General features: G+C 42.2%; 2 protein-coding genes across 7 annotated transcripts in view; both read left to right on the top strand.

Annotated features, from left to right (window-relative positions):
• Nucleotides 1–14827, top strand: part of LOC130296515 (uncharacterized) — a 207867-nt gene that overhangs the window by 43315 nt on the left and 149725 nt on the right. The window lies entirely within an intron of this gene.
• The window catches only part of IFI35 (interferon induced protein 35), a 62810-nt gene that overhangs the window by 5830 nt on the left and 42153 nt on the right, over nucleotides 1–14827 (top strand). For both annotated transcript variants that reach the window (XM_056548132.1, XM_056548133.1), the window contains exons 3-4: nucleotides 2666–2773; nucleotides 5519–5663. In XM_056548132.1, the coding sequence (XP_056404107.1) occupies nucleotides 2666–2773; nucleotides 5519–5663 (253 nt within the window). The remainder of the gene's footprint in view (nucleotides 1–2665; nucleotides 2774–5518; nucleotides 5664–14827) is intronic.

Raw genomic sequence — 14827 nt, 5'->3', positions numbered from 1 at the left:
TTTACTATTGATGTCCGCGGTTTTAACCTACCGTAGCATTGTGCGCCCTTAGGAAAACCAGTTTTTACCTCTCCTTCCAACGGAACCAAGTCTTCTCTAAAAAAAAAACCACAATACTATCGATGTCCACGGTTTTAACCTACCGTAGCGCCCTTAGGAAAACCAGTTTTTACCTCTCCATTCGAGCCTTCCGACGGAGCCAAGTCTTCTTTGCAAACTCCGCGCATCTACGGAACCGGGTCCTGGCTGCCACGCAACTACTCCTGTTTATGCGCGAAAAGGTGTAGGCACGTGGGCATTTTACAAAGTTGACACTGTTATTGTGTTGCCCTTGGTAACGGCACAAGGATAGCGCCACCACTGTCCGTTTTTTTTCTTTCCATATAAACCTGCATTGTGGTTTTTTAGGCTTCTATGACTCCTATCTCAGCCGTGCATTGCAATGTATTTACACCTAGGCCCAGATTTGTCTAGAGCAGTGGTCTCCAACCTGCGGACCTCCAGATGTTGCAAAACTACAACTCCCAGCATGCCCGGACAGCCTTAGGCCAGTGTATCTCAACTAGGGTGCCTCAGCTGTTTCAAAACTACAACTCCCAGCATGCCGGAAGTTGTAGTTTTGCAACAGCTGGAGGCAACCTGGTTGGGAAACACTGCTTTAGGCTATGTTCACAGGGCCTCCATACTGTCACCATATATGGATGTCAGCCCCTATACTGCCCCCATATATTGTTGTTGGCCCCTATACTGCCCCCATATATAGCTAAAGGCCCCCATACTGCTCCTATTTATAGTTGTAGGCCCCAATACTGCCCATATATAAAGTTGTAGGCGCCTACACAGTTGTAGGTCCCTATACTGACACAGTTACAGATCCCTATACACCTCTCTCTCTCTCTCTCTCTCTCTCTCTCTCTCTCTCTCTCTCTCTCTCTCTCTCTCTCTCTCTCTCTCTCTCTCTCTCTCTCTCTCTCTCTCTCTCTCTCTCTCTCTCTCTCTCTCTATATATATATATATATATATATATATATATATATATAGTTGTAGGCCCCCTATGCTGCCACCATATATAGTTGTAGGCCCCCATATATAGTTGTAGGCCCCAATATATAGTTGTAGGCCCCTATACTGCCGCCATATATAGTTGTAGGTCCCATACTGCCCCTATATATAGGTGTAGGCCCCCATATATAGTTGCAGGCCCCCATACTGCCCCTATATATAGTTGTAAGCCCCCATACTGTCCCCATATATAGTTGTAGGCTCCTTTGTTGCCTCCATATACAGTTGTAGGCCCCAATACTGCCACCATATATAGTTGTAGGCCCCTATACTGCCCCCATATATAGTTGTAGACCCCTATACTGGCCCCATATATAGTTATAGGCTCCTATACTGCCTCCATATATAGTTGTAGGTCCCTATACTGCCCCCATATATAGTTGTAGGCCCCTATACTGGCCCCATATATAGCTGTAGGCCCCTATACTGCCTCCATATATAGTTGTAGGTCCCTATACTGCCCCCACATATAGTTGTAGGTCCCTATACTGCCCCCATATATAGTTGTAGGCCCCTATACTCTCCCCATATATAGTTGTAGGCCCCTATACTCTCCCCATATATAGTTGTAGGTCCCTATACTGCCCCCATATATAGTTGTAGGCTCCTTTATTGCCTCCATATACAGTTGTAGGCCCCAATACTGCCACCATATATAGTTGTAGGACCATATACTGCCCCTATATATATATATATATATATATATATATATAGTTGTAGGCCCCTATACTGGCCCCATATATAGTTGTAGGCTCCTTTATTGCCTCCATATACAGTTGTAGGCCCCAATACTGCCACCATATATAGTTGTAGGCCCCTATACTGGCCCCATATATAGTTGTAGGCTCCTTTATTGCCTCCATATATAGTTGTAGGCCCCAATACTGCCCCCATATATAGTTGTAGGACCATATACTGCCCCTATATATATATATATATATATATATATATATATAGTTGTAGGCCCCTATACTGGCCCCATATATAGTTGTAGGCTCCTTTATTGCCTCCATATATAGTTGTAGGTCCCTATACTGCCCCCATATATAGTTGTTACCTCTATACTGCCCCCACATATAGTTAGTATGTAGGCCTCTATCCTGCCCCCATATAGTAGTAGTAGGAAGGCAGTCCCCACAGACATACTGCCCCCAGTGACCCAGCCATATTGCCCCTCTGCTTTGGTGTTCCACTACCCCTTTGGTCCAGGGTCCGGACCATCTGCTATGGCTCACACTCTCTTAACATCCAGCGTCACCAGTAGCCGTTGCTTACTGACGTAAAGTGGCCGCGGTGCTAGCCATGGCCGCTTAAGAATAGTAACCAGAGGCTGCTCTGGCACAAAAAATAAAAAAAAATCAGAAATGTAAATTATGTCCCATTTTGTTAACATAAGCAGACAAGACAGTCCAAGTTTTTTAAAGACTGTCCCGCTTTTTTTTTTTTTTAATGTTACTTATGTTCCATTTCCAGGACGCATATTCTGCCTACATAAACTATAGTTGTATCTTTCTAAAGTGGCCCAGGCCAGGATAAATGGAGTGTAAAACAAAAGATAAACAAAATATGTTTTTATGACACCTCCGAATTTATTCTCTTACAGAAAGATGTTAGCAGCATTTGGGAGCAAAACCACCAGCTGAAGGTAGAAAAACAACATTTGGAGGATAAGGTCGTCCAACTCGAACAGGAAAGACAGAAACTGGAGGCGGTAAGAATCCTCAACATCTATCATGGCTGCCCACAAAAATATTTCTCACCTTCTACAGGGTTGGGGGTACATGTATTATCACTGAAGAGCCCCACTGATCACTAGAATGAGGGTCCCCGATTCCTCCTCAATACAGGTGAGATCTGCGATCGCTAGTTATAAGCAAGGGGAAGAGGACGGCATTGAGCTCCACTCCCTGGTCGGCCAAAAGATCCGACCTTAAAGGGGTACTCCACCCCTAGACATCTTATCCTATATCCAAAGGATAGGGGATAAGATGTCTGATCGCGGGGGTCGGGTTCAGCGCTGGAGGCTCGTGATGTCACGGCCACGCCCCCTCAATGCAAGTCTATGGGAGGGGGCGTGACGGCCGTCACGCCCCCTCCCATAGGCTTGCATTGAGGGGGCATGCCCGTGACGTCACGAGCGGGATGTGACCGTCACATCACGAGTCTCCGCCCCGCATTGCCAGTCATCCGGCGCGGAGCGAAGTTTGCAAAGGATGTTTGCCGTCACTCTCCCTCCCATAGGCTTGCATTGAGGAGGCGTGGCCGTGACATCACGAGTCTCCGGCCTGTGACGTCACAAGCCTCCGCCCCGCATCGCCAGTCATCTGGCACGGAGCAAAGTTTGCTCCGTGCACTGGATGTCTGAGGTGCCGCAGCCGAGATCGCAGGGGGGACCCCAGCGATCAGACATCTTATCTATCCCCTATCCTCTGGATAGGGATTTGTCTAGGGGTGGAGTACCCCTTTAAGTCTATGCAGAGAAAAGGTCGGATTTGATTGACAGCCAAAGAATAAGTTGACATTTTCCAGGTAATAACTTGTGATCGCAGTGAGTTTTAGGAGGGAGACGGGCCGCGATCAATACTTTGGACATGTCTGAACAACATAATAGTAATGATAACACTTATGCTTATAAAGTAAAGGCCCTGAAAAGTAGATTAAACCACCGGCTGACTATATAATGCAGTGTTTCCCAGCCAGTGTGCCTCCAGCTGTTGCAAAACTACAACTTCCATCATGCCTGGACAGCCTTCGAGTTGTAGTTTTGCAACAGCTGTGACATGTTAGACGTGTTTCTGGCTGTTATCCCTTAGTCATGATCATGACTAAGGGCTAACAGCCCGAAACGCGTCAATCGTTTTTTTTTTTCATTAGCTCTTAGAATGGAAAACTATCTGGGTTTTTGTTAGCCTATAGTCTTGATCATGACTGTCCGAGCATGCTGGGAGTTGTAGATTTGCAACAGTTGGAGGCATACTGGTTGGGAAACATTGGTCTAATGTATAAGGAGCTGTCCAGACCCTCCCCCGACAGATGATGTGTAATGAGAGAATGGTCGGACATGTTCAATTTCAATCCCAGACCCTTTTGTTCTCAGACATAAGCCATCACCAGAGCTGTCTGACAGTGTCTTACCCCTCCTCGCTCCATTCGGAACATATAAACACTTGACCGTGCCAAACAAGCCGACAGCTATTATAGGTGTATGGCCCCCTTTACACTAACATTATGTTCACAATATGGATTCCTCCGCAGAATTCCAATCAGTCGTCCACTGTCCCATTCACACTGCGGAATTTCAGCAGCTCCACAGCAGATATTCTTATGCCAAAAGACTAAACATGGACACCATTGCCGTCATTGGTGATAGCGCAGGTCCGAGCGGTCCAAGCGTCAAAGGATCTCGGCAGCCGGCGCTCAGGCGCAGTCTCCGACCCAAAATAAGATTCCGCAGTGTGAATAAACTTTTATTCTTTTTTTGGCACAAAGCACCAAATCTGATGCATGTCAGAGATGTTAGCTCAAAACTAATATAGGGAAATGTAAAACGCCGAACCCTTTGGGCTCAGTGGCAGTCTTTAAAAAAACTTCAGCGTGCTGAGACTATGGCGTCTTTCTTTTTTTTAGGTTATCCTGGTGTTTTTTTCCCATAATCTTTTATGGTAAGAAAAAAAGCCAAAAAAAAACATGATAATCCCCCCCAAAAAATGTCACTAGAAATATATGAAATAATCACATGAATTGTAATGAGAAAGACATGGGGGGGGGGGGGAACGCCAAGACTTAAATGTACTATTTCCGAAAAAATAAAATAAAATAACAGAAAACTGCATCTTAGGAGTGCAAAATGAGGGGGCAGTTTTTTTTTTCTTTAGCCCAAAAAAAAAATGTTAAAAATGCCACGAATAAGTTGTGTTGAAACTCACACGACAGAGTATGTGAGGGGGCGAACAGACAAAGTCCATCGCTCTCACCTCCACTAATGCTGACGTGTTTCAAACGACGCTGGGTCCTTAGTCATGGCATGCCGTGACTAAGGACCCAGTGTAGTCTGAAATGCATCAGCAATGTGAATGTGATTCAATAAAGAACTCCTGATTTTACTGTAACCTTAGTGCCGGACTTCGTCTGTTTCTGAATTCTATGAGTGGAATCCAGCACAAATATTCAGCTCGCAAATGGGATTCAATGGGATTCTGCTCCACCGTGCACGCGGTAGAAAACTCTGCCATAGAAATTCTAATTCCGGACTCACATGTTCATTCTTTTAGCAAATTTCTCTCGTAAATGCATTGCAGTCTATCGAAACGCATTTCAGAGCGGTCCTGGCGCCGGCTGGTTTGTCACCTACTGCCGCACACAGAAGGGACGATGTTCTGTTGTGTGAATCGGCCCTAATAAATGAACAATGAAATTATTAGGAAAACCGAGACCCTTAATTTAACTTTCTTTGCAGATTTGTTCTTCAGGAGCGGAGAGAAAAATGGTCTTTAAAGGGAAAGTTAGCAGCAACGTTTCCGGATGTGGGATTAATGTCAAACATCAGATGAGATATTCTGTCCGAGGAGGAACGGCACTGATCGTCTTCGAAGAGCCGACGGGTAAGGAATAATGAACTGCGCAGTTCTGAGAGTAATATGTAACGTAATTGGTAAGGAAAAGGACGTATGTCTGCGCAGTGCTGGGAGTAATATGTAACATAAATGGTAAGGAAAAGGACGTATGTCTGCGCAGTGCTGGGAGTAATATGTAACGGACATGGTAAGGAAAAGGACGTATGTCTGCAGAGTGCTGGGAGTAATATGTAACATAAATAGTAAGGAAAAGGACGTATGTCTGCGCAGTGCTGAGAGTAATATGTAACATAAATAGTAAGGAAAAGGACGTATGACTGCGCAGTGCTGGGAGTAATATGTAACATAAATAGTAAGGAAAAGGACGTATGTCTGCGCAGTGCTGGGAGTAATATGTAACGTAAATAGTAAGGAAAAGGACGTATGTCTGCGCAGTGCTGGGAGTAATATGTAATGTAAATAGTAAGGAAAAGGACGTATGACTGCGCAGTGCTGAGAGTAATATGTAACAAATAGTAAGGAAAAGGACGTATGTCTGCGCAGTGCTGGGAGTAATATGTAACATAAATAGTAAGGAAAAGGACGTATGACTGCGCAGTGCTGGGAGTAATATGTAACATAAATAGTAAGGAAAAGGACGTATGTCTGCGCAGTGCTGGGAGTAATATGTAACGTAAATAGTAAGGAAAAGGACGTATGTCTGCGCAGTGCTGGGAGTAATATGTAATGTAAATAGTAAGGAAAAGGACGTATGACTGCGCAGTGCTGAGAGTAATATGTAACAAATAGTAAGGAAAAGGACGTATGTCTGCGCAGTGCTGGGAGTAATATGTAACATAAATAGTAAGGAAAAGGACGTATGTCTGCGCAGTGCTGGGAGTAATATGTAACATAAATAGTAAGGAAAAGGACGTATGACTGCGCAGTGCTGAGAGTAATATGTAACATAAATAGTAAGGAAAAGGACGTATGTCTGCGCAGTGCTGGGAGTAATATGTAACATAAATAGTAAGTAAAAGGACGTATGTCTGCGCAGTGCTGGGAGTAATATGTAACATAAATGGTAAGGAAAAGGACGTATGTCTGCGCAGTGCTGGGAGTAATATGTAACATAAATGGTAAGGAAAAGGACGTATGTCTGCGCAGTGCTGGGAGTAATATGTAACATAAATAGTAAGGAAAAGGACGTATGTCTGCGCAGTGCTGGGAGTAATATGTAACATAAATAGTAAGGAAAAGGACGTATGTCTGCGCAGTGCTGGGAGTAATATGTAACATAAATAGTAAGGAAAAGGACGTATGTCTGCGCAGTGCTGGGAGTAATATGTAACATAAATAGTAAGTAAAAGGACGTATGTCTGCGCAGTGCTGGGAGTAATATGTAACGTAAATAGTAAGGAAAAGGACGTATGTCTGCGCAGTGCTGGGAGTAATATGTAACATAAATAGTAAGTAAAAGGACGTATGACTGCGCAGTGCTGGGAGTAATATGTAACGTAAATAGTAAGGAAAAGGACATATGTCTGCGCAGTGCTGGGAGTAATATGTAACATAAATAGTAAGGAAAAGGACGTATAACTGTGCAGTGCTGGGAGTAATATGTAACATAAATAGTAAGGAAAAGGACGTATGACTGCGCAGTGCTGGGAGTAATATGTAACGTAAATAGTAAGGAAAAGGACGTATGTCTGCGCAGTGCTGGGAGTAATATGTAACATAAATAGTAAGGAAAAGGACGTATGTCTGCGCAGTGCTGGGAGTAATATGTAACATAAATAGTAAGGAAAAGGACGTATGTCTGCGCAGTGCTGGGAGTAATATGTAACATAAATAGTAAGGAAAAGGACGTATGTCTGCGCAGTGCTGGGAGTAATATGTAACGTAAATAGTAAGGAAAAGGACGTATGTCTGCGCAGTGCTGGGAGTAATATGTAACATAAATAGTAAGGAAAAGGACGTATGTCTGCGCAGTGCTGGGAGTAATATGTAACATAAATAGTAAGGAAAAGGACGTATGTCTGCGCAGTGCTGGGAGTAATATGTAACATAAATAGTAAGGAAAAGGACGTATGTCTGCGCAGTGCTGGGAGTAATATGTAACGTAAATAGTAAGGAAAAGGACGTATGTCTGCGCAGTGCTGGGAGTAATATGTAACATAAATAGTAAGGTAAAGGACGTATGTCTGCGCAGTGCTGGGAGTAATATGTAACATAAATAGTAAGGAAAAGGACGTATGTCTGCGCAGTGCTGGGAGTAATATGTAACATAAATAGTAAGGAAAAGGACGTATGTCTGCGCAGTGCTGGGAGTAATATGTAACGTAAATAGTAAGGAAAAGGACGTATGACTGCGCAGTGCTGGTAGTAATATGTAACATAAATAGTAAGGAAAAGGACGTATGTCTGCGCAGTGCTGGGAGTAATATGTAACATAAATAGTAAGGAAAAGGACGTATGTCTGCGCAGTGCTGGGAGTAATATGTAACATAAATAGTAAGGAAAAGGAAGTATGTCTGCGCAGTGCTGGGAGTAATATGTAACATAAATAGTAAGGAAAAGGACGTATGACTGCGCAGTGCTGGGAGTAATATGTAACGTAAATAGTAAGGAAAAGGACGTATGTCTGCGCAGTGCTGGGAGTAATATGTAACGTAAATAGTAAGGAAAAGGACGTATGACTGCGCAGTGCTGAGAGTAATATGTAACATAAATAGTAAGGAAAAGGACGTATGTCTGCGCAGTGCTGGGAGTAATATGTAACATAAATAGTAAGGAAAAGGACGTATGTCTGCGCAGTGCTGGGAGTAATATGTAACATAAATAGTAAGGAAAAGGACGTATGACTGCGCAGTGCTGGGAGTAATATGTAACGTAAATAGTAAGGAAAAGGACGTATGTCTGCGCAGTGCTGGGAGTAATATGTAACGTAAATAGTAAGGAAAAGGACGTATGACTGCGCAGTGCTGGGAGTAATATGTAACGTAAATAGTAAGGAAAAGGACGTATGACTGCGCAGTGCTGAGAGTAATATGTAACATAAATAGTAAGGAAAAGGACGTATGTCTGCGCAGTGCTGGGAGTAATATGTAACATAAATAGTAAGGAAAAGGACGTATGTCTGCGCAGTGCTGGGAGTAATATGTAACATAAATAGTAAGGAAAAGGACGTATGTCTGCGCAGTGCTGGGAGTAATATGTAACATAAATAGTAAGGAAAAGGACGTATGACTGCGCAGTGCTGGGAGTAATATGTAACATAAATAGTAAGGAAAAGGACGTATGTCTGCGCAGTGCTGGGAGTAATATGTAACGTAAATAGTAAGGAAAAGGACGTATGTCTGCGCAGTGCTGGGAGTAATATGTAACATAAATAGTAAGGAAAAGGACGTATGTCTGCACAGTGCTGGGAGTAATATGTAACATAAATAGTAAGGAAAAGGACGTATGTCTGCGCAGTGCTGGGAGTAATATGTAACGTAAATAGTAAGGAAAAGGACGTATGACTGCGCAGTGCTGGGAGTAATATGTAACATAAATAGTAAGGAAAAGGACGTATGTCTGCGCAGTGCTGGGAGTAATATGTAACATAAATAGTAAGGAAAAGGACGTATGACTGCGCAGTGCTGGGAGTAATATGTAACATAAATAGTAAGGAAAAGGACGTATGTCTGCGCAGTGCTGGGAGTAATATGTAATGTAAATAGTAAGGAAAAGGACGTATGTCTGCACAGTGCTGGGAGTAATATGTAATGTAAATAGTAAGGAAAAGGACGTATGTCTGCGCAGTGCTGGGAGTAATATGTAACATAAATAGTAAGGAAAAGGACGTATGTCTGCACAGTGCTGGGAGTAATATGTAACGTAAATAGTAAGGAAAAGGACGTATGTCTGCGCAGTGCTGGGAGTAATATGTAACGTAAATAGTAAGGAAAAGGATGTATGTCTGCGCAGTGCTGGGAGTAATATGTAACATAAATAGTAAGGAAAAGGACGTATGACTGCGCAGTGCTGGGAGTAATATGTAACATAAATAGTAAGGAAAAGGACGTATGACTGCGCAGTGCTGGGAGTAATATGTAACATAAATAGTAAGGAAAAGGACGTATGTCTGCGCAGTGCTGGGAGTAATATGTAACATAAATAGTAAGGAAAAGGACGTATGTCTGCGCAGTGCTGGGAGTAATATGTAACATAAATAGTAAGGAAAAGGACGTATGACTGCGCAGTGCTGAGAGTAATATGTAACATAAATAGTAAGGAAAAGGACGTATGTCTGCGCAGTGCTGGGAGTAATATGTAACGTAAATAGTAAGGAAAAGGACGTATGACTGCGCAGTGCTGGGAGTAATATGTAACATAAATAGTAAGGAAAAGGACGTATGTCTGCGCAGTGCTGGGAGTAATATGTAACGTAAATAGTAAGGAAAAGGACGTATGACTGCGCAGTGCTGGGAGTAATATGTAACGTAAATAGTAAGGAAAAGGACGTATGACTGCGCAGTGCTGGGAGTAATATGTAACATAAATAGTAAGGAAAAGGACGTATGACTGCGCAGTGCTGGGAGTAATATGTAGCATAAATAGTAAGGAAAAGGACGTATGTCTGCGCAGTGCTGGGAGTAATATGTAACATAAATAGTAAGGAAAAGGACGTATGACTGCGCAGTGCTGAGAGTAATATGTAACGTAAATAGTAAGGAAAAGGACGTATGCCTGCACAGTGCTGGGAGTAATATGTAACATAAATAGTAAGGAAAAGGACGTATGTCTGCACAGTGCTGGGAGTAATATGTAACGTAAATAGTAAGGAAAAGGACGTATGACTGCGCAGTGCTGGGAGTAATATGTAACATAAATAGTAAGGAAAAGGACGTATGTCTGCGCAGTGCTGGGAGTAATATGTAACGTAAATAGTAAGGAAAAGGACGTATGTCTGCGCAGTGCTGGGAGTAATATGTAACATAAATAGTAAGGAAAAGGACGTATGTCTGCGCAGTGCTGGGAGTAATATGTAACGTAAATAGTAAGGAAAAGGATGTATGTCTGCGCAGTGCTGGGAGTAATATGTAACATAAATAGTAAGGAAAAGGACGTATGACTGCGCAGTGCTGGGAGTAATATGTAACATAAATAGTAAGGAAAAGGACGTATGACTGCGCAGTGCTGGGAGTAATATGTAACATAAATAGTAAGGAAAAGGACGTATGACTGCGCAGTGCTGGGAGTAATATGTAACATAAATAGTAAGGAAAAGGACGTATGACTGCGCAGTGCTGGGAGTAATATGTAACATAAATAGTAAGGAAAAGGACGTATGACTGCGCAGTGCTGGGAGTAATATGTAACGTAAATAGTAAGGAAAAGGATGTATGACTGCGCAGTGCTGGGAGTAATATGTAATGTAAATAGTAAGGAAAAGGACGTATGTCTGCGCAGTGCTGGGAGTAATATGTAACGTAAATAGTAAGGAAAAGGACGTATGTCTGCGCAGTGCTGGGAGTAATATGTAACATAAATAGTAAGGAAAAGGACGTATGTCTGCGCAGTGCTGGGAGTAATATGTAACATAAATAGTAAGGAAAAGGACGTATGTCTGCGCAGTGCTGGGAGTAATATGTAATGTAAATAGTAAGGAAAAGGACGTATGTCTGCGCAGTGCTGGGAGTAATATGTAACATAAATAGTAAGGAAAAGGACGTATGACTGCGCAGTGCTGGGAGTAATATGTAACATAAATAGTAAGGAAAAGGACGTATGTCTGCGCAGTGCTGGGAGTAATATGTAACATAAATAGTAAGGAAAAGGACGTATGTCTGCGCAGTGCTGGGAGTAATATGTAACGTAAATAGTAAGGAAAAGGACGTATGTCTGCGCAGTGCTGGGAGTAATATGTAACGTAAATAGTAAGGAAAAGGACGTATGACTGCGCAGTGCTGGGAGTAATATGTAACATAAATGGTAAGGAAAAGGACGTATGTCTGCGCAGTGCTGAGAGTAATATGTAACATAAATAGTAAGGAAAAGGACGTATGACTGCGCAGTGCTGGGAGTAATATGTAACGTAAATAGTAAGTAAAAGGACGTATGTCTGCGCAGTGCTGGGAGTAATATGTAACATAAATAGTAAGGAAAAGGACGTATGTCTGCGCAGTGCTGGGAGTAATATGTAACATAAATAGTAAGGAAAAGGACGTATGTCTGCGCAGTGCTGGGAGTAATATGTAACATAAATAGTAAGGAAAAGGACGTATGTCTGCGCAGTGCTGGGAGTAATATGTAACATAAATAGTAAGGAAAAGGACGTATGTCTGCGCAGTGCTGGGAGTAATATGTAACATAAATAGTAAGGAAAAGGACGTATGTCTGCGCAGTGCTGGGAGTAATATGTAACATAAATAGTAAGGAAAAGGACGTATGTCTGCGCAGTGCTGGGAGTAATATGTAACATAAATAGTAAGGAAAAGGACGTATGTCTGCGCAGTGCTGGGAGTAATATGTAACGTAAATAGTAAGGAAAAGGACGTATGACTGCGCAGTGCTGGGAGTAATATGAAATGGACATGGTAAGGAAAAGGACGTATGTCTGCGCAGTGCTGGGAGTAATATGTAACATAAATAGTAAGGAAAAGGACGTATGTCTGCGCAGTGCTGGGAGTAATATGTAACATAAATAGTAAGGAAAAGGACGTATGTCTGCGCAGTGCTGGGAGTAATATGTAACATAAATAGTAAGGAAAAGGACGTATGTCTGCGCAGTGCTGGGAGTAATATGTAACATAAATAGTAAGGAAAAGGATGTATGTCTGCGCAGTGCTGGGAGTAATATGTAACATAAATAGTAAGGAAAAGGATGTATGTCTGCGCAGTGCTGGGAGTAATATGTAACATAAATAGTAAGGAAAAGGATGTATGTCTGCGCAGTGCTGGGAGTAATATGTAACATAAATAGTAAGGAAAAGGACGTATGTCTGCGCAGTGCTGGGAGTAATATGTAATGTAAATAGTAAGGAATAGGACGTATGACTGCGCAGTGCTGGGAGTAATATGTAACATAAATAGTAAGGAAAAGGACGTATGACTGCGCAGTGCTGGGAGTAATATGTAACGTAAATAGTAAGGAAAAGGACGTATGTCTGCGCAGTGCTGGGAGTAATATGTAACATAAATAGTAAGGAAAAGGACGTATGACTGCGCAGTGCTGGGAGTAATATGTAACATAAATAGTAAGGAAAAGGACGTATGACTGCGCAGTGCTGGGAGTAATATGTAACGTAAATAGTAAGGAAAAGGACGTATGTCTGCACAGTGCTGGGAGTAATATGTAACATAAATAGTAAGGAAAAGGACGTATGTCTGCGCAGTGCTGGGAGTAATATGTAACATAAAAAGTAAGGAAAAGGACGTATGTCTGCGCAGTGCTGGGAGTAATATGTAACGTAAATAGTAAGGAAAAGGACGTATGTCTGCGCAGTGCTGGGAGTAATATGTAACATAAATAGTAAGGAAAAGGACGTATGTCTGCGCAGTGCTGGGAGTAATATGTAATGTAATTGGTAAGGAAAAGGACGTATGTCTGCGCAGTGCTGGGAGTAATATGTAACGTAAATAGTAAGGAAAAGGACGTATGTCTGCACAGTGCTGGGAGTAATATGTAACATAAATAGTAAGGAAAAGGACGTATGTCTGCGCAGTGCTGGGAGTAATATGTAACATAAATAGTAAGGAAAAGGACGTATGTCTGCGCAGTGCTGGGAGTAATATGTAACGTAAATAGTAAGGAAAAGGATGTATGTCTGCGCAGTGCTGGGAGTAATATGTAATGTAAATAGTAAGGAAAAGGACGTATGTCTGCGCAGTGCTGAGAGTAATATGTAATGTAAATAGTAAGGAAAAGGACGTATGTCTGCGCAGTGCTGGGAGTAATATGTAATGTAAATAGTAAGGAAAAGGACGTATGACTGCGCAGTGCTGGGAGTAATATGTAACATAAATAGTAAGGAAAAGGACGTATGTCTGCGCAGTGCTGGGAGTAATATGTAACGTAAATAGTAAGGAAAAGGACGTATGTCTGCGCAGTGCTGGGAGTAAGATGTAATGTAAATAGTAAGGAAAAGGACGTATGTCTGCGCAGTGCTGAGAGTAATATGTAATGTAAATAGTAAGGAAAAGGACGTATGTCTGCGCAGTGCTGGGAGTAATATGTAACGTAAATAGTAAGGAAAAGGACGTATGTCTGCACAGTGCTGGGAGTAATATGTAACATAAATAGTAAGGAAAAGGACGTATGTCCTGCGCAGTGCTGGGAGTAATATGTAACATAAATAGTAAGGAAAAGGACGTATGTCTGCGCAGTGCTGGGAGTAATATGTAACATAAATAGTAAGGAAAAGGACGTATGTCTGCGCAGTGCTGGGAGTAATATGTAACATAAATAGTAAGGAAAAGGACGTATGTCTGCGCAGTGCTGGGAGTAATATGTAACATAAATAGTAAGGAAAAGGACGTATGTCTGCGCAGTGCTGGGAGTAATATTTAACATAAATAGTAAGGAAAAGGACGTATGTCTGCGCAGTGCTGGGAGTAATATGTAACATAAATAGTAAGGAAAAGGACGTATGTCTGCGCAGTGCTGGGAGTAATATGTAACATAAATAGTAAGGAAAAGGACGTCTGTCTGCGCAGTGCTGAGAGTAATATGTAACGTAAATAGTAAGGAAAAGGACGTATGTCTGCGCAGTGCTGGGAGTAATATGTAATGTAATTGGTAAGGAAAAGGACGTATGTCTGCGCAGTGCTGGGAGTAATATGTAACATAAATAGTAAGGAAAAGGACGTATGTCTGCGCAGTGCTGGGAGTAATATGTAATGTAATTGGTAAGGAAAAGGACGTATGTCTGCGCAGTGCTGGGAGTAATATGTAACGTAAATAGTAAGGAAAAGGACGTATGTCTGCACAGTGCTGGGAGTAATATGTAACATAAATAGTAAGGAAAAGGACGTATGTCTGCGCAGTGCTGGGAGTAATATGTAACATAAATAGTAAGGAAAAGGATGTATGTCTGCACAGTGCTGGGAGTAATATGTAACATAAATAGTAAGGAAAAGGACGTATGTCTGCGCAGTGCTGGGAGTAATATGTAACATAAATAGTAAGGAAAAGGACGTATGTCTGCGCAGTGCTGGGAGTAATA

Source organism: Hyla sarda, chromosome 12, assembly GCF_029499605.1.
Source record: "Hyla sarda isolate aHylSar1 chromosome 12, aHylSar1.hap1, whole genome shotgun sequence".
In the NCBI taxonomy this organism is placed as follows: Eukaryota; Metazoa; Chordata; class Amphibia; order Anura; family Hylidae; genus Hyla; species Hyla sarda.
The sequence above is the reverse complement of the archived record's forward strand: the minus strand, read 5'-3'. Positions and strand labels throughout refer to the sequence as shown.